Source organism: Oryctolagus cuniculus, chromosome 1, assembly GCF_964237555.1.
Source record: "Oryctolagus cuniculus chromosome 1, mOryCun1.1, whole genome shotgun sequence".
Taxonomy (NCBI): domain Eukaryota; kingdom Metazoa; phylum Chordata; class Mammalia; order Lagomorpha; family Leporidae; genus Oryctolagus; species Oryctolagus cuniculus.
This window is the reverse complement of record NC_091432.1, coordinates 217,047,125-217,074,854: the sequence shown is the minus strand read 5'-3', so window position 1 is coordinate 217,074,854 and position 27,730 is coordinate 217,047,125. Positions and strand designations below refer to the sequence as shown.

The following is a 27,730-nucleotide window of genomic DNA, read 5'->3' as shown; positions in this document are numbered from 1 at the left end:
TTGCTCTCGTTCTCTGTAACTCTGTCTTCCAAATAAATAAATAAATCTTTCTAAGAAGAGAAAAAAAAGAAACTCCATGCTTATTAACAGTCATATCCAATTCCCTTCTCCTTCCACCCGTCACCACTAATCACGTTCTGTCTCCATGGACTTGCTTATTTTGCACACTTCATATAAATGGAATCATACAATATGTAGTCTTTTGTCACCAGCTTCTTTTACTCAACATAATTTTTCAAGGTTCATTCATATTGCAGCATGTATTCTTAATACTTCCTTCTTTGTAAGCTAGTTCAACCATTATAGAAGACAGTATGGCAATTCCTCAGAAATCTGAAAGTAGATCAACCATATGTCCCAGCCATTCCAGTCCTGGGAATTTACCCAAATGAAATGAAATCACATATGAAAGAGTGACTTATACCCCCATGTTTATTGCAGCTCAACTCACAATAGTTAAGATGTAGAATCAACCCAGATGGCCATCAGCTGATGACTGGATAAAGAAAAGGGGGTACATATACATTACAGAATTCTACTCAGCCACAGAAAAGAATGAAATACCGTCTCTTGCAATAAAACAGATGCAACTGGAAGCCATTATGATTAGTGAAATAAGCCAATCCTAAAAAGACATATATGTTTTCTCTGATATGTAGTAAATATAAAATATTAAAAAAATACAGGAATAAAAGAACATCTTGTGGTTTAATTTTTGTTTTTAGCTCTTATTTATACTCCTGTGGAACTGTGTTCTTTCTACTTTTTGAATATTATGGGTAGTGGTGCATTAAGTATGTGATTATAGAGTGGACTGAAAGTATGTTTTCGCAAAAATTAAGGGAAAAAACGGAAAGAAGTAGGGGGATTGAGGGAGGGACAGAGGAAGGGAGGGAAGGATGGTTATCTTCTTAGAACTGTACTATGAAATACATGAAGTCTGTCTTCTTTATATTCATAAAACTTATTTTAAAATATTTCATTCCTTTCTATGGCCAAATGATACTCCATTGTACAGATATATTTTGCTTAGCCATTCATCTGATGAAGGGTATTTGAGTTATTTTGACTTCAGACTATTATTAATAATGCTGCTTTGAACATTTACATACAAGTTTTTGTGTGGGCACAAGTTTGTATTTCTTTTGGATATATACCTAAGTATGGGATTGCTTGGTCAAATGGTAACTCCACATTTAATTGTTTAAAGAACTGCCAAATTCTTTTTCAAAGTAGCTGCATAACTTTACATTCCTGCCAGTGATATATGAGGATTCTAATTTCTTATCATCCTCCCCAACTCTTGTTATTGTCAGTCTTTTTTATTACAGCCATTCTAGTGCACTAGTATCTCGTTATGGTTTTGATTTGCATTTCCCTGATAACTAATGATGTCAAACATCTTTTCAAGTGCTACAGACCATTAGTATATCTTCTTTAAAAAAATACCCATTCACATTCTTTGCCCACTTCTTAAATTGGGTAATTTGTCTTTTTATGGGAGATCATTCTCATTGTTCTTTGTGTATTACTTGCTCAGTGGGAACCCAGCTGCCATGTCCTAAGGAAACTCAAGCAGCTTTTAGGAACAGGCCCAAGCAATGAGAAACAGAAGCCTCTAAGAACAGGCAGCAAGGAACTGAACTCCCGCCAAGAGCCATATGAATGACTCATCTTGGAAGGGACCGCCAGCCTCAGTAACGTCTGCTCAGATAACTGCAGCCCTGGCTAACATCTCGACTGCAACCACAGTGGGAGACTGAGCCAAAACCATCCAGCCACGCTCCTCCCAAACTCCTGACTCGCAGAAAATGGTTAGGTTTTCAACCCAACAAATATTGGGAAAACTTGTTCTAGAACAATAGACAAGTAATAAGTCCCCACATTGCATCCATAGTTAAGACACATAAATCTGATCTCCTTGCTGAGGTAATTTGTTATTTTAAAAGTTGGTTAAGACAAAATACAGTTTTAAGATAAATCAGTACATATTACTAAGGAGACAAAGACTTCTGATTTTCGAGGTCTTTGGCTTTCTTAATAAAGACTGTTGATAGATTCAAATCATGCCAATTCCACTACACTGCAAAATCTGGAACTGTGCCCCTTAACCCATATATGTTTGTATACAATGTTATTATGTGTACAAAATTACCATTATTCTGCCATTTGCAATTTCCTTTTAGATTTTATTATAATGATTTTGTAAAACCGCAACATAAAGACATATAATTTTAATTCCAAAATTGTCAATTTGACCACATTTATAAACTACTCGCATCCTTACCTATTTCGTATTACAGACTTTTTTCTCAATAGTTACCTACGTATTACTTTATAATGAGTGTCTGTTAAGTGCTTGCTGATAGCTGTACGCCACACAATAGAATCACTAACCTATTTTCATTATGTTTACCATTTGTGTTATTTTTAAATTATCAAAGTTTTCTGGCAGAATAAGTTTCATATGGAAAACACGAGAGGAAAGCACGGAGCTATGAAGAAGCATGGGTTTAGAGGCACAGAACCCGGCGGGTGCCGGCTCCAGCACGGATGAACCTGCAGCACTCCAGCCTCCCTCTCCTCGTCGCACAATGGGAACATGAATAACACGGCTCTAACAGATCTCTGAAGCCCCTGGCACATAAATGGCACTCCTTGAAAAGGACAGGGCGGGAAAGAGGAAGAGAAATAAGGGAAAACCAACCAGGAAGGAAGAACAACTCAGAAGGATTAGCATATGGAGGGGACTTCCATTTCTAGGAGGACAGACCCACACAGGCAAAGTAGAAACACCAGTCAGAACATCTGCACAGCACCTTTCTGTAGCACTAACAAAACAGGGAGGCGTTAGCAGGTGGGCTGCCGGGGATGGAGGTCCACAGACACCAGTGGTTTTCCGGGCTCGCTGTCTCCTGGGTGTCTGCAAATTCCAGAGGGGGAGCTGGAAAGCAGAGAGGCTGAGCAGAGGTTCTGCGAGCCTCTCTGAGCCGACGGCGCTGGAAGAACAGGAGAGAGGCCAGGGCCCACCAAGATGTGGGGCTCTTCTGAGTCCCTACCTTTTGTACTGGAACCCTTGAAGGGTCGCTCCTCAGGAACAGAGTGAACTATAAACAGACACAGTCTCTCGAGGGACTACAACTCAACTTCAAATAATCTCAGTTGCTAACACTGAATTAAGATGGCCCCAGATTGCTAGTGACCTCCAGCCCCTGACAAGTAAATAAAGATCTTTTTGAAGGAAGAAATCATTCTCGGTCCACACTGAGCAGGAAAAAGAATGCAGCTGTGCCTGCCCTTCCTAATCCACACAGCATATCGAAAAGGCAAAACTACAGAAGGCTGGAAAGACAGGGGAGCGAGAAAGATTGGCTAGGCAAATATGAGCAGAAACAGCCGGGTAGCTGTGTCAACATCAGCTGTACCACAAAGAGAAGACTCCACAATGATAAAAGACAACTTCACCATAAAAGTTTCAACTCACCAGAAAGATAATTCTAAATCTGTATGTTCTTAATATAGCTTCAAAATATATAATGGAAAACTGTCAGAACTAGAATGAAAAATAGATAAATTTACAATGACAGTAGGAATCTGAATACATCTCTCGTGGTAACTAGTAGGACAAACAGGAAAAGCCAACAAGGATATAGAATATTTGAACAACATAATTAGCAAACTTGACTTAGACTTTACATCTAAAAAGGATACTGCATCCAACTGCCACAGAATTCAAGTACACACAGAACACTTAAAAAAACTAATGAGGGGCCGGCACTGTGGCACAGCGGATTAAAGCCCTGGCATCCCATATAGGCGCCGGTTCGAGTCCCCATTGCTGTCTTCCAATCCAGCTCTCTGCTGTGGCCTGAGAAGACAATGGAAGGTGGCCCAAGTCCTTGGGCCCCTGCACTCACATGGGAGACTCAGAGGAAGCTCCTGGCTCCTGGCTTCAGATCGGCACTGCTCCGGCCGTTGCGGCCATCTGGGGAGTGAACCATCCATCAGATGGAAGAATCTCTCTCTCTCTCTCTTTCTCTGCCTCTCCTAACTCTGACTTTCAAATAAATAAATAAAATAAATCTTAAAAAAAAAAAAAAAAAACTAATGAGGGTCTGGTGCTGTGGCCTAGTAGGTAAAGCTGCTGCCTGCAGTGCCGGCAGCCCATATGGGCGTAGGTTCGAGACCTGGCTGCTCCACTTCTGATTCAGCTCTCTGTTCCGACCTGGGAAAGCAGTAGAAGATGGCCCAAGTCCTTGGGCCCCTGCACCTGTGCAGGAGACTGGCCATTGCAGTCATCTGGGGAGTGAACCAGAGGATGGAAGACCTTTCTCTTTCTCTCTCTCTCTCTTTCTGACTCTGCCTCTCTGTAACTCTGCCTTTCAAATAAATAAATAAACCTTTAAAAAGAAAAACTAATGAGCCTGGGCTGGTGCTGTGGTACAGAGGGCTTTATTTATTTATTTGAAAGGCAGAGTTACAGAGAAAGAAGGAGAGACACAGAGAAAGGTCTTCCATCTGCTCATTCACTCCCCAAATGGCTGCAACGGCCAGAGCTGGGCCGATCCAAAGCCAGGAGCCAGGAGCTTCTTCCAGGTCTCCCACGTGGGTGCAGGGGACCAAGCACTTAGGCCATCTTTCACTGCCTTCTCAGGCCATAGCAGAGAGCTGGATCGGAAGTAGAGCAGCTGTGAGTCTAATCGGCACATACAGGGATGCCGGCACTGCAGGCAGCGGGTTCACACGCTACACCACAGTGCCAGCCCCAGTGTAATATTTCATCATTTTAAAAGGCCTAAAAAGAACCCACACAGCAGAACTGGGAGAGATGACAAAGCACTATTAACTCAGGAATTTCTGAAAGCACCCAAGCAGGCAAGACTCCGAGTGACAGAGAAGCCAAGGGCTGCTGGGGGCTCTGAGCCTCGGAGGAGCCAGGCCCAGGGACTCTCCCAGGCTCAGAGCAGCAGGGCTGGGAACAAGGGCCAGCTGGAGGCGGTTGGCAGGGGCACAGTGGAGGCCTCTGGTTCAAGGCCTGACCCTACTCTGCCCAGCACCGTGAGCAGCTGGCTGGCATCTGTTCTCAAGCTTCATTCTCACTACGGAAAAGGCATGATTGATCTCTGTGGCTTCTAATCAGAGACAGAGAAGGGAAGGGAGCAGTTAGCACTGGGCCTCTCCAGCAAACATGGAACAAGAAAGAAAATGCCTCAGTCTACTCCGCCTTCAGAACCTCATCTTCCTGACTTCTCTCTGGAGAACCAGAGCCAGCAGGCGGCCCCGCAGGCCCTGCACTCAGAGGTGCTCCTTACAGCTCTCCTCTCGCAGGTTCACCGGGGGCTGGGACTTCGAGAGGGAGGCGGGTTATGCTACCCACCGTCCAATCACCTGCACCCTCAGAACATGAGCAGTCTGCACGGCGCCTCCTGACCCGGCCCTGCTGGAGGAAAGGCAACCTTTCCTCTCCCCTGACACTACTACCACAGAGCCCAGGCAGGTAAAGGATTTGATTCAGAAACACCAGGCAGGTGAATAATCTGGTTTACCAGGCAAGTTAGTAAGTTGATATTCCTTCAAGAGACGTTTGTAAATATTTACCCAACATTGGTGTGTGTGTGAACTTGGATTGTTATTTTCTCTACAAAATATCATGTCTAGGGTCTGGCATTGTGGCACAGATGGTAAAGCCATCACTTGCATCTCCAGCATCCCATAGCAGAATCCAAATCAAGTCCCAGCTGCTTTGCTTTCAATCCTGATCTCTGCTAATGTGCTTGGAAAAGCAGCAGTAGATGGCCCAAGAACTTGGGCCCATGGACCCACATGGGAGACCAGGATGGAGTTCTAGGCTCCTGGCTTCAGCCTGGCCCAGCCCTGGCTATCGTGGCCATTTGGAACCAGCAGACAGAAGATTTCCTTCTCAGTCCCTCCCTCTCTTGCTGTCCTTCCACCTTTCAAATAAATAACAGATCTTTCTTTAAAAAAAATAAGTAAACAAAACTAACCATGCCTAAAATTCACATGGAAACTCAAGAGACCCAGAATAACTAACATAATCCTGAAAAAGAACAAAATGGAAGGATTTATACTTGCCAGCTTCAAAATGTACTATAAAGCAATAGTAGCAAATCGAGGGTGGTACATGCATAACGATAGACAAATAGATAAACAGAATAGAATTGGGAGACCCTATATCTATTGTCAATTTTCTTTTTTTAAAAGATTTATTTTATTTATTTGAAAGAGCTACACAGAGAGAAAAGAGGCAGAGAGGGGGTGGGGGGAGAGAGAAAGAGAATCTTTCACCCTCTGGTTCACTCCCCAGATGGCCGCAAGGGCCAGAGCTGAGCCGATCTGAAGCCAGGAGCTTCTTCCAGGTCTCCTACGTGGGTCAGGGGCCCAAGGACCTGGGCCATCTTCTACTGCTATCCTAGGCCATAGCAGAGAGCTGGATCGGAAGAGGAGGAACCGGGACTAGAACCGGCACCCATATGGGATGCTGGTGCTTCAGGCCAGGGCTTTAACCCACTGTGCCACAGCGCAGGCCCCAACTGATTTTCTCTTTTAAAAATATATTTATTTGAGAGACAGAGAGAGGAATCTTCCATGCACTGGTTCACTCCCCAAACGGCCTGGAGCTGAGCTAACTCCTGGCAGATTAGCTGCAGCTAAGTTAGTAAGTAAAGCACCTGGGACTTGATTTGGATTCTGCTATGGGATGCTGGAGATGCAAGTGATGGCTTAACCATCTGTGCCACAATGCCAGACCCTAGACATGATATTTTGTAGAGAAAATAACAATCCAAGTTCACACACACACCAATGTTGGGTAAATATTTACAAATGTCTCTTGAAGGAATATCAACTTACTAACTCCTGGAGCTGAGCCTCTGTCAATTGATTTTCTTTTTTTTTTTTTTTTTTTTTTTTTTTTTGAAAGATTTATTTATTTATTTGAAAGGCAGAGCTACAGAGAGGCAGAGACAGGGGGGCTGGGTATTCCATCCACTGGTCCACTCCCCAGATGGCCTCAATGGCCGGAGCTGAGCCGATCCAAAGCCAGGAGCCAAGAGCTTCTTCCAGGTCTCTCACGCGGGTGCAGGGGCCCAAGGACTTGGGCCATCTTCTATTGCTTTCCCAGGCCATAGCAGAGAGATAGATGGGAAGTAGAGCAGCCGAGACTCGAACCAGCACCCATATGGGATGCCGGCACTGCAGGCAGTAGCTTTACCCACTATGCCACAACACTGGTCCCAACTGATTTTCAATTAAGGTACCAAGATCATCCAATGGACAGGACATAACAGAATTTTCAACAAACAGTGCTAGGACAATTGGAAAGCCACATACAGAAGAATAAAGCTGGATTCTTGCTTCATACTATATACAAAATTAACTCAAAGTAAATAAAAAACTTAAGAGTCACAACTATAAAACTATTAGAAGAACAACACATAAAGGTAAACCTCTGTGACCTCAGATATGGCAATGGATTCTGAGATACAACACCAAAAGTACACGCAACAAAAGAAAAAGTAAATTGGACCTAATTAAAATTTAAAATATTGGGGCAGGCATTTGGCCTAGCACTTAAGACACAAGTTTGATCCCTATATCCCATATCTGAGTGCGCTGGCCGGAGTCCTGGCTGGTTCCTGACTCCAGCTTCTGATTCCAGCTTCCTTTCTAATGCAGATCCTGGGAGGCAGCAGGTGATGCGTCAAGTAACTGGGTTCCGGCTCCCCACGTGGGAGACCTGGATTTGGTTTCTAGCTTCTCACTTCAGCCTCACCCAGGTCCAGCCATTTGGGTACCAGAAAACCAGACAATGAGATCTCCCTCTCTCTTTTTCCAACTCTCCCTCATTCTCTCTCAACTAAATAAATCAATTTTTTTTAATTTAAAATGTTTGGGCTTCTAAGAAAGTGAAAACAATACAAAGTGAGAGAAAATATTTAAAAATCTTATATCTGATAAAGGATTTTTGTCTCGAATATATAAAGAATATTTGCAATTCAATAATAAAATGACAAGGATTGGGTCGTGGTGCAGAGAGTTAAGCTGCCAACTATAACACCAACATCCCATATGGGCAGCAGTTGGAGTCCTGGCAGCTCCACTTCTGATCCAGCTCCCTGCTAATATACCTGGGAAAGCAGCAGAGGATGGCCCAAGTGCCTGAGCCCTTGCCATCCACACGGGAGACCAGGATGGAGTGCCAGCCTCCTGTCTTTGGCTGGGCCCAGCCCCAGCCCCTGTGGCCATTTAGGGAATGAAACAGGAAATGGAAGACCTCTCTCTCCTCTCTCTGTAACTATGCTTTTCTAACAAATAAATCTTTATAATAAATAATAAAAGACAAATGGCCCAACTTAAATATGAATAAACAAATCTGAATAAGGTTTTCTGTGATGAAAATATACAACTAGTCAGTATGTACATAAAAAATACTTATCATTACTGATCATCAGAGAAATGAAAATCAATACCATTATGAGATACCATTTCATACCCACCAGGATGGCTCTAATTAGAAAATCAGCCAAAAACAAGTGTTGATAAGGATGTGGTGAAATCAAAACCTGCATATCCTGCCAACAGGAATGTAAAATAATAGTGTAACCACTTTGGAAAAGACTGGAAGTTCCTCAACTCTAAACACAGAGTTGCCATATGATCCCACAATTCCACTCCTAGGTATACACCCGAGAAACTGAAACATTTGTCCACACAAAAACTTGTACATAAATATTCTTAAGAGGGGCTGGTGTTTGGGGAAAGGATTAAGTTGCCTCTGGGGATGCCTGCGTCCCCTATCGGAGCGCCTGGTTTGAATCCCAGCTTTTCTACTTCCAATTCAGCTTCCTGCTAATGCACATCCTAGGAGGCCGCAGATGATGGCTCAAGGGCTCAGGGTCCCTGCCACCCATATGGGAGACCTGAACAGAATTCTGGGACCCTGGATTTGGCTCAGTTCAGCCCCAGCTGTTGTGAGCATTTGGGGAATGAACCAAAAGATGGAAGATGTCTCCCTCTCTCTGCTTTTCAAATAAAAATAAAATAAGTAAATAAACAGTTCATCTTACTTGGTATGAGTGATTCACTAAAAAAATTTTCTAATAAATAAATATTCATAATAGTCAAAAGGGAGAAACCACTCAAATATTCGTCAACAGACAAATGGGTAAGATGTGATCTATCTATATGATGGAATATTATTTGGACATAAAAATGAAGTACTGATACATGCTTCAACATGAATGAACTTTGAAAACATTAAGCTAAGTGAAAGAAGTCAACATAAAAAGGCACATACAGGGGCCAGCACTGTGGGGCAGCAGGTTAAGCTGCAGCTTGGGATGCCAGCATCCCATATCAGAGCACCAATTCGAAATCCAGCTGTTCTTCCGATCCAGCTCCCCATTAATGCCTCCGGGAAAGTAGTAGAAGATAGCCCAGGTGTTTGGGCTCCTGCCACCTATGTGGGAGACTTGTCCTTGGCTTTGTGAACCAATGAATAGAAGATACTCTGTTTCTCTGTCTCTCTGTCTCTGTCCCTGCCCCTACACCTCCCCTCATCATTCTGCCTTTCAAAGAAATAAATAAATCTTAAAAAAGAAAAAAGCACATACTACATGTTTTCATTTCTATGCAATGTTTGGAATAGGCAAATCTATAGAGACAGAAAATAGATTAGAGATTGCTTAGGGCTGAAGTGAGAAAGAATTGGGAATTAGGGGAAATAAGATAAAAGGTACAACAGAGCAAAGGAGAGGCAGAGAGAGAGAGAGAGAGAGAGGTCTTCCATCTGCTGGTTCACTCCCCAGATGGCTGCAATGGCCGGAGCTGCGCCAATCCAAAACCAGGAGCCAGGAACTTCTTCAGGGTCTCCCACGCGGGTGCAGGGGCCCAGGAACTTGGGCCATCTTCCACTGCTTTCCCAGGCCATAGCAGAAGACTGGATCGGAAGTGAAGCAGCTGGGACTCGAATCGGCGCCCACACAGGATGCCGGCACTGAAGTTAGCAGCTTTACCTGCTATGCCCAGTACCAGCCCCAGTGCTTCCTTTTTTAAAGATTTATTTATCCATTTTATGTATTTGGAAGGCAGAGCAACATAAGAGAGAGAGAGAGAGAGAGAGAGAGAGAGAGAGAGAGAGAGAGATCAACCCAGGTCTCCCACATGGGAAGCAGGGATGCAACTACTTGAACCATCATCTGCTACTTCCCAGTATATGCATTAGCAGGAAGCTGGAATCAAGTGGAGCTGGAACTTGAAGGCAGGAACACCCCTATGCCATGCGGGTGGCCCGAGCAACATCTTGTCCAAGATGTTTGTCCAACAGTGTTTGCCAAATGCTTGTCCCAACAGTGTTAATGGTTGTACAACTCTAAAAAATATATTAAAAACCATTGAACTAACTGTACATTTTAAATTAGTCAACTATGTATATATGAATTATATCTCAATAAAACTGTTTCCCAGAACACTTTAACAAATATTTGAATAAATAAAAATATGATGGAAAGTATTATATAACCCTAAAATGATTTTGTCAAAGTACATCAGTTATTATGATAAAAAAAAAAAAAAAAAGAGGCCCTAGAGTAGGAGTGTCCTAGCCTCAGCTTGCATACCCGCTCCCCTGAAGTCAGGCCTTCTCAGAAGACAGTATGTGGTCCATTAATGTGATTTGAATATGTTCATTTGAGTGGTACAGAGGTTGTGCTCATGCACACACAAAAATATACATATCATACATTACACTCTCTAACAGGAATTCTGATCAAAACAACACTGTCTCTTTTTATTTCCTGAGATGCATATGCTACTTTTAAATGTCTGTACTCAAGGGGCAAAGGTTAGGCCTAGTGGTTAGATCCTCGCATCCCACACCACACTGCCTGGTTTAATCTAGGCTACTCTGCTTCCAAACCAACTTCCTGCTAACATGCATCTAGGGAGGCAGCAGGTGATGGCTCAAGTAGTTGGATCCCTGCCTCCCACGTGTGAGACCTGGACTAAATTCTCGGCTCTCAGCTTCAACAGGCCCAGCCCTAGCCCCTGCAGGTACTTGGGAAGTGAATCAGCAGATAGAAATGGTCGCTCTTTCTCCCTCCCTCCCTCCCTCCCTCCCTCCCTCCCTCCCTCCCTCTCACTCGCTCTCCCTCTCAAATTTAAATATATATATTTTAATGTTTGCATTCGGGAAACTACCAGCTGGGCAGCATCTTACTCATTCTATCAAAGCAAAGTCCATTGCTAAGGCCAGGGACTACCTGCCATGCTGGAAAAAGGCCAGCAACCTGGGGAAAACACAGCAAAGACCTCCACAGTAAAGAGAGTGCACATTGGCTACCCAAAGTGGCCCTGGAGCCATAGCTTCTAAACCTGGCTGGTGGTCAAAATACTTCTGTGGCATCTTAACATTACAAATTTTCAGGCTCCACCTCAGCCTATTAAACCAGAATCTCTGGGAGAATATCCTAGGAAAATATGTTTCAATAGGCTCCACAAGGTTCTGAGATTTGGCCAGGTTTGGTGACCACTAATAGGAATCTTCACTCAGGAGTCAATGAGCAAAGCTCACTCTGTATAAAGAAAAGTGGCAGCCTAAAAAAGGCCACCAAAACAAACAGCACCAAAGGAAACAGAGTTAATGCAGGAAACAGAACAGAATTTTTCAGAAGATTTATTTGAAAGGCAGAGTGACAAGCAGGGAGAGACACAGAGAGAAATCTTCAATCTGTGGGCTCACTCCCCAAGTGGTCACAACAGCCAGGGCTGAGCCGGGCCAAAGCCTGGAGCTCCATCCAGGTCTCCCACATGGATGGCAAGGACCCAAGTACTTGGGCCATCTGCTGCTGCTTTCCCAGGCACATCAGCAGGGAGCAGGATTGGAAGCAGAGCAGCTGGGACTCCAACTGGCACTCATAAGGGATGCTGGTGTTGGAGGCAGCAGCTTAACCTGCGGCACCACGCCAGCCCCACAAGAACTTTTCAAACGTTCTCATTACAAACCTCAGAGCGGTCTGAGAGGAGGAGCTGCACAAATACAGGCGGGAGGCTCCCCCCTAAACCCCCGAATCCTGCCTGTCTCCTGCACACTCAGGAGCGCAAGCAGCAGCCACTGGACCCAGCAGTCACGACCGAGTGTGAGGCTCCACTCCCCTGGGCCTGGACTTCCCCTGCTTCTCCGATCCGGCAGGGAGACTGACTCAGCAGAAGAGCTTGGGCTCATGCTAGGGAATATTCACAGAATGCCAGCAAGAAAAAAAGGATAGGTTATACAACTCTGCATCCAACTTAAATTCTGGTAACATCAGACCACATATGCTCAGAAATAGAAATAAGTCTGGAAGAATAGAAACCAAAACATTAACAATCAGATGTCAGATGACCTTCACCACCTTCTTTTCACTGAGTTTTCAACAATGAACACGTCTTACTATGGTAACGTGGAGAGAAAGAACAATGAAACCCACTTCTGCTTTTCATCAGGACACAGCTGGGTGACAGGGCCTCACAGCTCCCCAACACCAACCCAGATCATCCTGGAAACCTCCCCTGTCTCAAACCGCCCCTACCCTCACCCCAGTGGAGCTAACAGGAATTGTTTCTCGAATTGGGAGCATTAAAGGAGATGATGCAGGTAAAACAACTCACAAAGCCAAGGCACATGGTGAGGGCCACGGTGGCTAATTAACCGCTCTCTTTATTACCCTTCACCAACTAAACCAATAAATTTCAGGGTACCATACTACAGGCCACTTACAGGGGCCAAGTCATTGCTTTTCCATCACTCGGGCTGTAAAGAACCAAGCGTGTTGGGCAGCAGTAAGCCTGACAGCAGGGTAGCCAGGAACGCCAGGGAGGGCCTAACTCCTTGGGCAAAGCCCAGTTATGCTGCGGTAACTGCCCCAACCTTTACAAGGAAAGCATACGCAAGTTCAACCAGAAATGTGCTGGACAGGGGCAGCCACTGTGGCAGCGTGGCTTAAGCTACAGCTTGGGTTGCCTGTATCCCACATCAGAACACTGGTTTGAGTCCCACTGCTCTGCTTCCAATTCAGCACTCTGCTAAGGTACATGGGAAACAGCCAGGATGACGGATGATGGCGCAAGTACAAGTCCCTACTATCCATGTGAGAGTCATGGTTGGAGTTCTGGATCCTGGCTTCAGCCTGGCCCAGACCCTGCTGTTGTGGTCATTTGGGGAGTGAACCAGTAGATGAAAGATTCTCTCTCTGTTTCCCTATCATTATGCCTTTCAAAAAGAAAATAATCATTGGAAGGAAATGCACTGGACTCCTGGGAAAGCTTGAGTTGAGGAAACCCCTCTGCCATTGCTGAGGGAAGAACTTGCTCTCTCTGGGTTCAAGTCCACACAGAGGACAGAAAACCTTCTCACAGGGAGTCGCAGGGCCAGTGAGGAGAGGAAAAGCTGTGATGGGCAGTGCTGGAGGAAGGGGGACTTATCTTTGTTGTGGCTACTTGCAAGGCCAAGTTTGCCTCTGGGGCAACTGGGGGCGCCCTGTCTGCTTTCCAGAGCCTCGGAGGTGAGGGCAGGGAGGTGAGGCTCACTGCCCGTTCCCTTCCACCTCAAGCCCTAAGGGCAGTCCCGGGACTCTTCTGAGAGGGTGGTCTATCTTGGAGGGCAGAGTTCTCCCATCTGCCTGTGGATCAGTTACTGCCTCCAAGGTTAGCCCACAGGAGGAAGGCCATCTAGGCTCGCCGGCATCTACTGGGTCCCTGAGCCACAGCAAAGAGGTGAATGAGACCTGCAGATGCAGTAGCAAGACCCTGATTTCACCTGAGCTGCCTGCTAATGGGAAACTCGGTGGTGACAACCCTGGCCTCTCAAAGACCAGCTGGGGCATGATTATTTCCAGCCCAGTGAGGCGGAACCAACTGGCTTGGCACCAGTGGGCAGGCAGCAGGTGGTGTCCAGCGGCTTCCTCCGCCTGAGCCCCTGGCCTGAGCGCTCCAGGGCAAACAGAAGGGGGTGGGGCAGAGAAGGGGCCCCCAGACAGAGACAGCGGGGCTCCGTCAGCGTCGGGGGCGTTGAGCGCAACCTGCCCCGAAGGGCACTTACCAAAGGTGGTGAGGTAGAAAGACAAGTCCCGGTGGGCACGCTGGCTCCCAAGTGAGACTCGGTGCAGGGAGCGCTCCATGGCGTCCCGGCTGTGGATACGGCGGAAGCGCCTGTAACCCAAGGCCGGCTCTGTTGGTCCCCAGTAACCGAGGCAGCAGGTTCACCCGCCCTCTCGCCAGTGTCTCCAAGGCGGGACCGGCGGGAGCCGGAGGCCGGCTGCCCCGCGCGTTGGAAGCGGCGGGGCGCGCCAGGCCCTGATTGGCCGGCGCTGGTTTGAATGGGGAGCTTTCCACCTGACGGAGCCGCCGCGGGGCCAGAAGGGAGGAGGCGCCGGAGCCCGAGCGCCAAGCAGAGCCACCTGCGGCCAGAGGCGGCTCCCTCCCAGAGGAGCTGGCGGAACCGCCTGGGCTCCAGCACTGCGCTCCGGACTGCAGAGCCAGCCTCAAAAGGCCCTTAGCCCGGCATGCCCACTCGGGCGGGCTCGGCCTGCTTGTCCAGCTCCCCCAGGCCAAGCAATTAGCCAGGTCTGTAACCTGCTTTGAAGCTCAGACCTGTAATTAGGAGACCCAAGCAAGAGCAAAGGAGCACCTTCCTGCTCCAGTGCAGTGGGGACTGGAAAAGAGTTTCCACACTTGGACAAGTCACCCCTACCATACTGCAGCCTCCCCCAAACACTGCTGCCTGGATCTCCCTCCTGTCTCCCCCCAGCTACAGCAGCTGGCACAGAGCCCAAAGGAGCAGCTGGCTCCAGCCAGCCTCTGTCTTCCCATCTGCAGCCTGGTACCATCCAGCAACAGGACAGACCCACAGCATCTAAGGGACAGAAATGCACAGGACACGGAGGGAGGGAGGCACTTCGAATCTCCCAGGCCTGGTGTGGGGCGGCAGAGTTGGAAGGAAAGTCAGCCACTGCCTGGCTTTGTTGGCAAACATTCGCAGGACACCTCCGGAGAGTGGTTTCACACCAAGATTATCTGCTATGCTGCGGGAGGCAAAGCTGCTGGTCTCAGGGCAATCTGAACATGAGCTGTGTCAGTATCTGCCTCTGGTCCCCGGATTTCACTGCCAAGTGGATGTCTATGGTTCAGCGATCTACTCAAGGCAAGACTGGTGGACACAAGAAAGTGGGAAGCAGAGTTATGTGCATATATAGTATAGTGAGGACCAGGTGCCAGGCGCTGAGCTGAGCAACTCACACACATCTCACTTAATCTTCACAGGAAGTCTGGGAGGTATTAGCCCACGTGACCAGGGAGAAATCTGAACCTTAGGCAGTAAGGACAGGTGACTTGTACAAGGTTTATAGAGCTTGGAGGAGGCAAGCTGAAATTTGAACCCAGGCCTGACTACCCTAAAGGCCACTGGCTTATTCTTCCTTGATCCCACGCCTGCCCCATGGTCAATAGCAGGTGGAGGTAGCAGACCTGCTTCCTTCTTGAGGTAGGTAAAGAAACTAGATGCCGCAGGACCAGCAGGACACAGAAACTGGAGAAGGAGCCCTGGAATCAGCAAACCAGCTGCATGAATGACTAGTGGACTGTCTGAATCCTGGCACTCTGTGAAGTCCTGCCTGGCACTTCCCCTACCCAACCCAGTGGCAGATGGGCTTACCTGTACCCTGGATTTGGAGGTATCTGATCCTCTTCCTGGCCTGGGGAGTCTGAGTCCAGGCATCCTTTCCGAAAAGGAAGGGATCCTGTCTCCTCCACTCCATCCAGCAGGGAAATTGGGAAACAGGTAATCTCAGGTTCAAGCCACAGGATGAGGACAGGACACTGAGGATGAGCCTGGAGGTGCTGCTGCCCTGCAGGGGCACGGCGAGAGCATGAGTTGGGGGCATGGCCTGGTAGGCTCCCTGCCGGGGGTCTTCATCCTCAGTAGGAACTAGAAAGATAGTGTTTAGGAGCCAGGGCAAAGAAAGGTCTACAGGGAGAGGGGAGTGTGACACGCTCAAGGTGACAGTCACCCTCTTCACAGCTCTACCAGGAATCACTGTTGAGCCCTGTACCGTGGACCCAGGAGACTGAAGAACCAGCACACGAAGGTGGGCGGCAGCAGAACTGGACAGAGTTGCACTGTCTGAGTGCGACCTGGAGGAGAAAAGAACAAGGCCCACACTAGGCACTTAACTCCTTGTTGGAGACAAAGATCCCCCGCCTTGCAGGTTCCCTCCTGAGTCTTTCCCTACTCAGTAGCTAGCTTATTCAGCTGGGAGACCCCAAGGCCCACTTGACCCTGACTTGAAACCCTCCATTGGAACCACATCCACCACCTTTACCTCCACTAGTAAGGCTCTTTCACTTGGCAGGGCCCTGGGAGCTTCCTCTCTCTTAAAGGGGGGATTGCCCCTTTCTCAGGAGTTGAAGGGCAGAGGTAAACTGCAACTTGGGCAGTAGCACTCAGTACCTACAGTGCTGTCCACAGGTGGCATCTAGAAAGGGTCATGGTCATGGCCCTGCTTTCCCCAACAAGGCAGGGGGTTGTAAGGACCAAGCCTGGCTTTCTGGCATGACCTGAGCACCCTAGCACCCTTTTAAGCCTCGGTATCTCTATTCCACTCCCACATACCCACATACATAAACACATGCCACATACAAACTTACACACTGCACACAATATGCACACATCTAAATACCTGAACACGGGACCAGCATGTGACACAGCGGTTTAAGCTGCCTCCTGCAATGCCGGCATCCCGTATCAGAGCATAGGTTCAAGTGTCCTCTGCTCCATTTCCCAATCCAGCTCCCTACTAATGCACCTGGGAAAGCAGCGGAGAATGGCCCAAGTGCTTGGGCCCCGTCACTCATGTGGGAGATCCAGGTGGATTTCCAAGCTCCTAGCTTTGGCCTGGTCTAGCTCCAGCTATTGTGACAACTTGGAGAGTGAACCAGGGGATAAAAGATCTGTATCTCTTTCTCTCTCTTTCTCTCTCTCTAGCTCTGCCTTTCAAATAGATAAATAAATCTTTTTTAAAAATATCCCATTATCCCATATATACCACATATAATTCCACAAATAAACAAATTGCAAACATACTTCACATACATACACAGACACACTCCACATGTATCCTGTGCACACACACACACACACCACAGACACACGAAATACACCTCCTACACAAATCACATTCACATAGACAGATTGATCATGGGCATTTTAGAATGTTTGTTTATTTTCATTTTTTATTTGAAAAGCAGAGAGACAGAAAGAGACATATAGACACACAGATCTTCTATCTACTGCTTCACTCCCCAAATACTCACAATGGCCAGGACTGCACCAGACCAAAGCCAGGAGCTTGGAATTCAATTTGGGTTTCCCATGTGGGTGGCAGGGATCCAAGTGCTTGAGCCATCACCTGCTGCCTCACAGGGTGTGTATCAGCAGGAAGCTAAATCTGAAGTGGAGGAGCTGGAACTCAACCCTCGCACTCTGTGAAAGAGGTGTGGGTATCCCAAGTGCAACTTAACTACTGTGCCAAAAATGTGCCCCCTGATTATAGGCATTTTTAAAAGATTTATTTTTTGTTTATTTATTTACTTATTTGAAAGGCAGAGTGACAGAGGCAGAGGAAGACAGAGACAAAAAGATCTTGCATTCATTGGTCCACTTCTCAAATGGGGAATCTTCCATTGCCTTCTCAAGCACATTAGCAGGAAACTGGATCAGAAGCAGAGCAGCAGGGACTAGAACCGGCACTCTGATGAGGATGCTGGCATTGCAAGTTACTGCTTAACTCACTGTGCCATTGCCAGTCCCCAGGCATTTCTTTAGATTTTCATTTTTATTTAAAAGTCAAAGACTCAGAGAGAGATCTTCTGTTCTCTAATTTACTCCCCAAATGCCTACAGTGGCCATGGCTAGGACAGGCTTAAGCCAGGAGCATGAAACTCAATCTGTGTCTCCCATATATGCATGGCAGGGACCCAATATTTGAACCATCTCCTGCTGTCCCCCAGAGTGTGTAGTAGCAGGAAGCTGGATCAGAAGCAGTGTGGTCAGGAATCAAACTGGCCACTTCTCTGGTATTAAATGGGGGTATCCTAAGCAGTGACCCATGCACTGTGCCAAATGCCTGCACCAAGCAATTTTTAAAGACTTAGAATTGGAATGAATGAGGAATATTTGGATTTGGAGGGGAGGGATTTGGATTTTTGTATTTTGGATTTGGAGAGAAGGGATTTAAAAGGATTTATTTGGGTGCATTTTCATATTAACTATAAAAGAATTTTAATGACTTTTACGATATCTTCTGGCCTAGGAGCCAAGAAAAATTTGAAAATAACAATAAAGAAGACTTGAAATATCAATATTAAATGGTGCAGTAATAATGTAGTATCAGGGGGCTGGCACTTTGGTGTAGCAGGTAAAGCCACCACCCACAATGCCAGCATCCCACATAGGAGCCAGTTACAGTCCCAGATGCTCCACTTCCAACCCAGCTCTCTGCTTTGGCCTGGTAAATCAGTGAAAGATGACCCAAGTCCTTGAGCCCCTGTACCCAGTGGGAGACCCAGAAGAAGCTCCAGGGTCCTGGCATTGGATTGGCATAGCTCCAGTCATTGCAGCCATTTGGGGAGTGAACCAGTAGATGGAAGACCTCTCTCTCTCTCTCTCTCTCTCTCTCTCTCTCTCCCCCCTCCCTCCCTGCCTCTGCCTCTGCCTCTGCCTCTTTGAAACTCTGCTTTTTAAATAAATAAATAAATATTTTTTTAAAAATAATGTATCAGAAAGGCAAGATAAGCAGATCAATGAAATATAATTAAAAGTTAAAGGGAAAAACAATTTATTTAGAAAACAACAAAAATCTTACATTTTTTAAAACTAAAGATATATTTTAAAATGTCAGAAGAATAAGCTAATTCAGAAGAAATTTAAAGGAGCAAATAATGGGGGTGGATGTTTACTGTAGCTAGTAAGCTGCTGGTTAGTATGCCAACTCCCACATTGGCATGCCTGGGTTCTCCAACTTCCTGAAGACACACAGCCTGGAGGTAGTAGTGATGGCTCAAGTAGTTGGGTTCCTGCCACCAAATGGGAGACGTGGGTTGAGTTTCTGCCTCCTGGCTTCAGCCAAGTCCAGCCTAACTCTGGCTGTTACCAGCATGTGGGGAGTAGCTCACTGGATAAGGGAGTTTCTCTCTCTCCACCTCCCTCCTTCTCTCCCTCCCTCCCTCCATCCCTCTCAAATAAATATTTTTTAAAAAGAAGATTTCTTTATTTGAAAGTCAGAGTTACAGGGAGAGAGAGAGGGAGAGACAAAAGGGAGAGAGATCTTCCATTCACTGGTTTATTCCCCAAATGGCAGCAAAGGCAGGGCAGAGGCTGAAGCCAGGAGCCTGGAGCTTCTTCCAGGCCTCCCACACAGGGGCAGGGCCCAGAGACTTGGGCCATCTTCCGCTGCTTTCCCAGGAGCATCAGTAGAGAGCTGGATCAGAAGTTAAGGAGCTAAAATTGGAACCAGCACTTACAAGGGATGCCGGTGTCACAGGTAGCAGCTCTACCCACTACGCCACAATGCCAGCCCCTCAAATAAATACTTTTTAAAGAGGAAATTTTAGGGGCAGGCATTAGGCTCAGCAGTTAAGATGCCGGCATCCATATCAGAGTGCTTGATTCAAGTCCCCATTCCACTTGTGATCCAGCTTTCTGCTGATGCACACGCTGGGAGGCAGCAGGTGATGGTTCAAGTAGTTGGGTCCTGCCACCCACATGGGAGACAGAAATCTTTCATTTAGGAAGTGAAGCAGTAAATGAAAGATCTCTGTCTGTCTCTCACTGTTGTTCTGCCTTTTGAATAATGTTTAAAATTCTATTTAAAAGGAGATCATAAAGTTTGAATTTATTCCAAAAAAAATATAATAAAATTTTTTCAATAATCAAACCAAAGCCTAGTCTTTGAAGGAACTAATAAAGCAGACCTCTGGCAAAACTTACATAGAAAACTGTAAGTTAAGAAGTTTATGAAAGAAAGATAACCAAGATACAAAAGTAATTTTTTAAAAGACTTATTATTTATCTGAAAGTCAAAGTTACAGAGAGGCAGTGGCACAGAGAGAGGTCTTCCATCCACTGGTTCACTCCCCAAATGACTGCAATGGCAGAACTGAGCTGAGCCGAAGCCAGGAACTAGGAGCTTCTTCCAGGTCTCCCAGGTGGGTGCAGGGGCCTAAACACTTGGGCCTTCTTCCACTGCTTTCCCAGGCCATAGCAGAGAGCTGGCTCAGAAGTAGAGTAGCCAGGACTCGAACCAGCACCCATATGGAATGCTGGCACTGCAAGCAGCAGCTTTACCCTCTACATCACAGCACCAGCCCCAAAAGTAATTTTTTTAAGAATAAAATAAAACTATTGGAACTGGCATTGTGGCATAGTAGGTTAAGCTGCCACCTATGATACGGGCATCCCATATACAGGTGTGGTTTGAGTCCTGGCTGCTCTGCTTCCAATTCAGCTCCCTGTTAATGGCCTGGGAAAGCAGCAGAGGATGACCCAAGTGCTTGAACCCTTACACCCATGAGGGAGACCCAAAAGAAGCTCCTGGCTCCTGGCTCCTAGCTTTGGACTGGCCCATCTCTGGCCATTGAGGCCATCTGGGGAGTAAACCAGAGGATGGAAGACCTCTCTCTCTCTCTCTCTCTCTCTCTCTCTCTTTGTGTAACTCTACCTTTCAAATAAATAAAATAATAAATTTTTTAAAAACTATTTCAACTTTAATATACAAATCTGAAACTCTGGGAAGAAATGGATGATTTTTTAGAAAGTATTAATTACTAAAATTGGTATGTGTTTGAAATTTTAATAGATCATTAATAATAGATAAAAGAGAAAAGGAAACCAAAATACTACCTTAAAAAGTTATAGAAAACCCAGATCATTTTAAATTTTTTTAATTTTTTAATTATTTTTAATTTTATTTTTTTATTTGACAGGTAGAGTTATAGACAGTGAGAGAGAGAGACAGAGAGAAAGGTCTTCCTTCTGCTGGTTCACGCTCCAAATGGCCGCCACGGCCGGCGCTGCGCCTATCCAAAGCCAGGAGCCAGGTGCCTCCTCCCTGTCTCCCATTCGGGTGCAGGGGCCCAAACACTTGGGCCATCCTCCACTGCCCTCCCAGGCCACAGCAGAGAGCCGGACTAGAAGAGGAGCAACTGGGACTAGAACCCGGCACCCATATGGGATGCCGGCGCTGCAGGTGGAGGATTAACCAAGTGAGCCATGGCGCCAGCCCCATAACCCAGATCATTTTAAAAGTCAACTCTAGAGGAATTTGAAGAAACAAACTATGCCAACATAATTTAAACTATTTCAGAGCTCAGAAAAAAAAAAAACTGGAAGATCTGTCAGTACTAGGTAGGCAACTATACATAAACAAAAATAAATGAGGTCAGCAACTGAAAATTATAGATCAAAGATGAAAGATAAAAATAGAAGCAGAAATCAATGAAACAGAAGAAATACAATAGAGAAGAGCTATTTAAATGTGGCTAAAACTGGGCCAACAGTCTCCCTTTTTGTTAAAGAAGAACCAGAAATGTCAAATTTTTAATGTATTTTCCCCCAGTTTTTTAATACTGATCACTGATTCATATAACTTGAGAATATTATGTAGGCCAGGGGCAGGCATTTGGCCCAGTAGTTAAGTCATCACTTGGGACACCTGCACCCCATTCCAGAGTGCCTGCTTATGAGTGCCAGCTCCATTTCTGCTTTCAGCTTCCTGCTGATATGCATCCTGGGAGCAAGCAAGTGATGGCATGAGCAGCTGGGCCCCTGCCACCCACACAGGAGACTGAGACTGATTTCGTCCCCTGCCTTCACCCTGGCCCAGCCCCTATTACTGCAGGCATTTGGCAAGTGAATCAGCAGATGGAAGATCTCTATCTCTCTGTGCCTCTCTGACTTTCACAACAAAATGAAAAGAAGCAAATAAATAAAAGAAGCAAATTTTTACAAAGTTTTACCTGGGCTACATAGAACATATCTGCAACCACAACTAACGTGAAACCTCTGCATAGACCCATCTGGCTTAGGAACCCGGGTGCACAAATCCTACAAATACAATATTAGCAAGTCAGATCCATCAGTATGCTCATGATCAAGTCATATTCACTCAAGAAATAAAAAGACGTTTCAAATTTAGAGAGCACATTAGTGAAGGGGTTGGGAACCCATGATCTATGGGCCAGATTTGGGTAACTAGTTATTTTTGTATAGCAGGTGAACTAAGAATGAATTTTGCTTTTCCAAATGACTGAGGAAAAATTTTTTTAAACTAGAGACTTTTCTTTGGCCATAAAAATTTTAACCTAAAAAAATTAGTTTAAAATATTCATAAAATATAGCAAATACAAATAAGTCTTATAAATCAATAAGAAAAAAAAGATAAAATGTACCAACAAACATGAATAATCATTGTGCAAGGGAGGAACTATACCATGAATACATAAAATACTAGTAACAAAGGTATGAAGAAGAAAAAAACAGGGGCCAGTGGTGTGGCATAGCAGGTAAAGCCACCGCCTGCAGTGCCAGCATCCCATATGGGCGCCAGTTCGAGTTCCGGCTGCTGCATTTCCCATGTGGCTCTCTGCCATGGCCTGAGAAAGCAGTAGAAGATGGCCCAAGTCCTTGGGCCCTGTACCTGTGTGGGAGACCCAGAAGAAGCTCCTGGCTCTTGGCTTCAGATCAGCACAGTTCCAGCAGTTGCAGCCATCTGGGGAGTGAATCAGCGGATGGAAGACCTCTCTCTGCCTCTGACTCTCTGTAACTCTTTCAAATAAATAAATAAATAACATTAAAAAAAAAAAAAGAAAGAAAGAAAGAAACGATCAGGTCCCACCATTTGCCTTCTGGAAGCCCATAAATTTATATTTGTGCATGAAGCAACCAAAGTGCAGGTTGCTAACTGAATCAGGTTGCTAAACTAATACATAAACAGTGGGGATGCAGCTCCCAGCAAGAGAGCTTTTATAGAATGCCATCTTTCACACAATGCTCCTTGCTCTGAGGGTGAGGCCACAGACCAGCAAGACTGAGACCTCCATGTCTACTGACACATTAAAATGCAATTCAACATGTTTGCTAAGCACTTATTGAGCTGAGCCTTATACAGGGCACTGGTGATAAAGGCGTGAACAAGGGTTCATAGTCAACTAGGAGACTGGATGAGTGTCAGAACAGAGGAAGCTTGGTAACCTGCAGACAATGTCGCGCGCAGTCTGGGGAGCTGGGCAGACCAAGACAATAAAGGAGGTCAGAGAGGACTTCTTGAAGAACATGACCTGAAGGATGAGTTGGCCAAGCAGAGAAGAAAGGGTTGCCAACAGAAAGAACAAAACATGTAGAGCAGCAAAGGATAGGGTAGCACTGCAGCATGAGGAACTGGAAAATAAGAAAGTTTTGCAGGGAATTTAGAGGGGGAGAAAGGGAGTGATATTCAAGAGGGTAAACAAGGGGCCAACACTGTGGCATAGCAGATAAAGCCACCGCCTGCAAAACCAGCATCCCATATGGGCATCTATTCAAGTCCTGGTAGTTCCACTTCCAATCCAGCCCTGCTAATGTGCCTAGAAAAGCACCAGAGGATGGCCTAAGTGCTTGGGCCCCTGCACCCACCCATGTGGGAGACCCAGATGAAGCTCCTGGCTCCTGGCTTCAGCCTGGTCCAGCTCTGGCTGTTGCGGCCATTTGGAGCATAAACCAATAGGTGGAAGACCTCTCTCTCTCTCCCTCTGTCTTCCCTCTCTAACTGTATTCTAAATAAATAAAATTAATCTTTTTTTTTAAAAAAAAAGGGCAAACAGGGGTCAAATCACACAAGAACTCATGTTTTATTGCAAGGATCTTGGGCTTTTTCCTAACGGCACAAGGAAGCCATCAAAAGATTTTAAACAAGATCAATTCATGCTTTAGAAAGGTTGTTCTGGGGGCCAGCATTGTGGCACAGCAAGTTAAGCCATTGCCTTTGATGGTGGCATCCAATGCGAGCACCCGTTTGAGGCCCAGACCCTCCACTTCCAATCCAGCTCCCTGCTAATGCACCTGTGAAAGCAGCAGAAGATGGCCTAACTGTTTGGGCCCCTGCCATCTACATGGGAGACCCAGATGGAGTTGCTGGCTCCTGGCTTTGGTATGGCCCAGCCCGGCTATTGTGGCATTTCCGGGAGTGAACCAGCAGACGGATCTGTTCATTCATTCATCTCTCTCTCGCTCTCTCTTTCATTCTGCTTCTCAAATAAATAAATCTTTCAAGGAAGGAAGGAAGGGAGAGAGGGAGGAAGAAGGGGGGCCAGCGCTGTGGCACAGCAGGTTAAAGCCCTGGCCTGAAGCACCAGCATCCCATATGGGCGCCAGTTCTTGTCCTGGCTGCTCCTCTTCTGGTCCAACTCTCTGCTAAGGCCTGGGATAGCAGTAGAAGATGGCCCAAGACCTTGGGCCCCTGCACCTGCGTGGGAGACCTGGAAGAAGCTCCTGGCTCCTGGCTTTGGATCAGCGCAGCTCTGGCCGTTGCAGCCATCTGGGGAGTGAACCAGCAATGGAAGACCTCTCTCTCTATCTCTACCTCTCTCTCTAACTCTGTCTTTCAAATAAATAAAATAAATCTTTAAAAAAAAAAAAGAAGGAAAGAAAGACTGCTCTGGCTAGAGTGGGGTGAGAGGAATGAATGGGATGGGAACAGCAAGTGCTATTAGAAAAAATCTTTTCCAGCTTTTCCAGTTAAATATAGGGATCAAACTAGGATAATAGGAATGAGAATGGAAAGAAGTGGAACCACCATGACTGGGTGCTTGAGTGGCAGATGGAAAGTAAGGAATTCTGAGTTGGAGAACATTGTAGAAAGGGCTGACTGAGAGGAGAGTGGATGAGCTTAACTATGAGGCTGCTCAGGTTGAGTTACCTACATACTGTCCAAGTGAAGACATCAAGTGAACAGTTGAATACACTGGATTGAAGCCCAGGAAAAATACTTAGGTCAAAAATTTAGACTTAGGAATTCCCAGTGGAGCCATGAGCATGGATAAGAGAGCCCGAGGAAAAGGTTGTATGTGAGAAGTTGGCTCAGAACAGAACCAAGATGAGTTCCAATAGAAAAGACAGAAGACAGAGGAACAAAGGCCAGAAAGGAGAAGGAAAGCCAGGGAATGTAGTAAGAAGGAGATAATTATCAGCGATGTCAAATACTGTTGAGAGGTCAATAGGTTAATAACTGAGCAGTGTTCATTGGATTTGGTGACAAGGCAAGCATTGTTGACCTTCCATCCCAGAATAAAATGCTGGGAGCCAACAGCTCCACATGAATGAAAGTGCACCAAATTCACTCTAAAAAGAAAAACACCCTGGGCTCAAAGCCAGAGAATATTCTTTGGTCAGGTTTTTTTTTTTTTTCTCTTGTCCTAAATTTAACCAGCTGGAATTCTTTGTTACATGGTATTCTGTTCACTCTTGAAATGAAGGAGTTGCCTTTTTAAAGTAGGTCTGCAATTCACCTTCAAGGTAGAACACAGTGTCTTCGGGTGAGTGGTTCTCTACAGGAGCAGGTGCTGGTTGCTGTAAATACCACTGAGAAATTCCAATTTGCCTCAGATGTAGGAGCCATCAGTGACCTCAATACACAAATGAGGTCTAAGCAGAAACCAAGTACAAAATTCAAGATTTTAAGTGTGAAATAGTAGTTTGGGTCCAAAAATAACAACCCAAGGCTTGCTAAGAGCCAGAAAAGAAAAACAGTGTACCCCATGCCTCTGAGAATGACTGCGTGCTTACAGTTAGGCTAGGCTGGGAGCCCTTTCAGACTCCAGAAGCACCCCTTTTCAGGCTATAGTGGGCCACTTGGCTTGACCTCACTTTCCAAAGTGTTGCTACAGAAAAAACAATGCAAACTTAAAGAACAAGATAGACTTCTGCCTCCAGCCAAGATGGGATAAAGTGGACTAGATTTTCCCCTCCACCTAAAACAACTAAAGAACTGGACAAAACATAGGAAATAATGATTTCTAAAATCAGGCAGCAAAGCTCAGTGGTCCCTGAGAAACAATAAACCAACAAGGCAATCCCTATGATTAGCCCAGGTTATGGCCAAGAGAGACTTTTTAAAAGGCACAAGGAACCCAAGCTAACACCACGTCACTGAGCTGAGTTCAGGGGCCAAGGCATTACAGGTCACAGGACAGAATACCAGAGAGGAGAGAGTCACACAATGGGAGTCCCCTGGGGATCTGTGGAAGGTCCTCCTCCAGTCCTCAAGAGGTACTGGCCAGCTCACCAGTGTGAAAAAAGGACCTTAAGGAGAGGGAAAGAACCACCCAAAAGGATCACAGGGAACAATCTTCAAAGTTTAAACAGGAACGGGGGGCTGGTGCTGTAGCATAGTAGGCTGAACCTCGGCCTGCAGCACAGGCATCCCATTTGGTGCCAGTTCATGTCCCAGTTGCTCCTCTTCCCACCCAGCTCTCTGCCTACGGCCTGGGAAAGCAGTGGAAGATGGCCCCTGCATCCACATGGGAGACCTGGAGGAAGCTCCTGGCTCCTGGCTTCTGACCAATGGCTCTGACCATTGCAGCCATTTAGAGGAAGGAAGACCTATCTCTCTGTTTCTCCCTCTCTCTGTGTGTGTAACTCTACTTATCAAATAAATAAAAATCTTTAAAAAAAAAATGACCAGGAACAGTTCTTATTCTCATCATCCAGAGTAGACAGATCTAATTCATGAGGCATTAGGCAAAAAACTCAGAAGGGTCTCTCCTCCCTTGTTGGGAATTATTAGCCCTAGAGTAAATGCTGTTCTAGTCTTTTCAATAGAAAAAAAAAGTTTAAAAGCACAACCCAAAAGACATACTTTAAGAGTATGTGGGGACCGGCGCTGTGGTGTGGCGGGTAAAGCCACCACCTGCAGTGCCAGCATCCCATATGGGCACCGGTTCTAGTCCCAGCTGCTCCACTTCTGATCCTGCTCTCTGCTATGGCCTGGGAAAGCAGTAGAAGATGACCCAAGCCCTTGGGCCCCTGCACCCGCATGGGAGAACTGGAAGAGACTCCTGGCTCAGCTCTGGCTGTTGTGGCCAACTGGGGAGTGAACCAGCAGATGGAAGACCTCTCTCTCTCTCTCTCTCTCTCTCTCTGCCTCTCTTTCTCTCTCTCAGACTTTCAAATAAATAAATAAATCTTAGGAAAAAAAAGTATGTGAAGTGAAGACATTGAAGAGATAAAAAAATTTGGAGACACAGCAATAAAAACCACTCAAAATTAAACACAAGAAAGACTAAAAACAAATTAATAAATGGATGGAGCATCAGTGAACTTGGAACAACCTCAAGCAGCCCTAAAAGACATATATAATTGGAATCCCTGAAGGAATTAGGAGATAGAAAATATATTTGAATAAATGATGATTTAAGTCTTTTCAAATATGATGAAAAGTACAGGGCTAGCATTATGGCATTGTGGTGCGACACAAGCATCCCATATGGGTACCTGTTCAAGTTCCAGATCCCATATGGGAACCAGTTCAAGTTCTGGCTGCCCCCTTTCAGATCCAGCTCCCTGCTAATGTGCCTGGGAAATCAGCAGAGGATGTCCCAAGTGGTTAGGCCCCAGTAGCCATGTGGGAGACCTGGTAGAAGCTCTGGG

At 46.0% G+C, this 27,730-nt stretch overlaps 1 protein-coding gene across 5 annotated transcripts in view; it reads right to left on the bottom strand.

Moving 5' to 3' along the window:
* Positions 1–27,730, bottom strand: part of RGS3 (regulator of G protein signaling 3) — a 149,190-nt gene that overhangs the window by 112,273 nt on the left and 9,187 nt on the right. The window contains exons 2-6 of one of the 5 annotated variants that reach the window (XM_008273409.4): positions 22,746–22,873; positions 22,066–22,153; positions 16,104–16,185; positions 15,707–15,899; positions 14,096–14,205 (exon numbers count right to left, since the gene is read on the bottom strand). In XM_008273409.4, coding sequence (XP_008271631.3) covers positions 14,096–14,205; positions 15,707–15,899; positions 16,104–16,185; positions 22,066–22,125 — 445 coding nt within the window. In that variant the 5' untranslated portion in view covers positions 22,126–22,153; positions 22,746–22,873. Of the gene's footprint in view, positions 1–14,095; positions 14,206–15,706; positions 16,294–22,065; positions 22,154–22,745; positions 22,874–27,730 lie in introns of those variants that run through there. The other 4 variants (XM_051842799.2, XM_070066347.1, XM_017350087.3 and 1 more) reach the window with 4 other exon arrangements.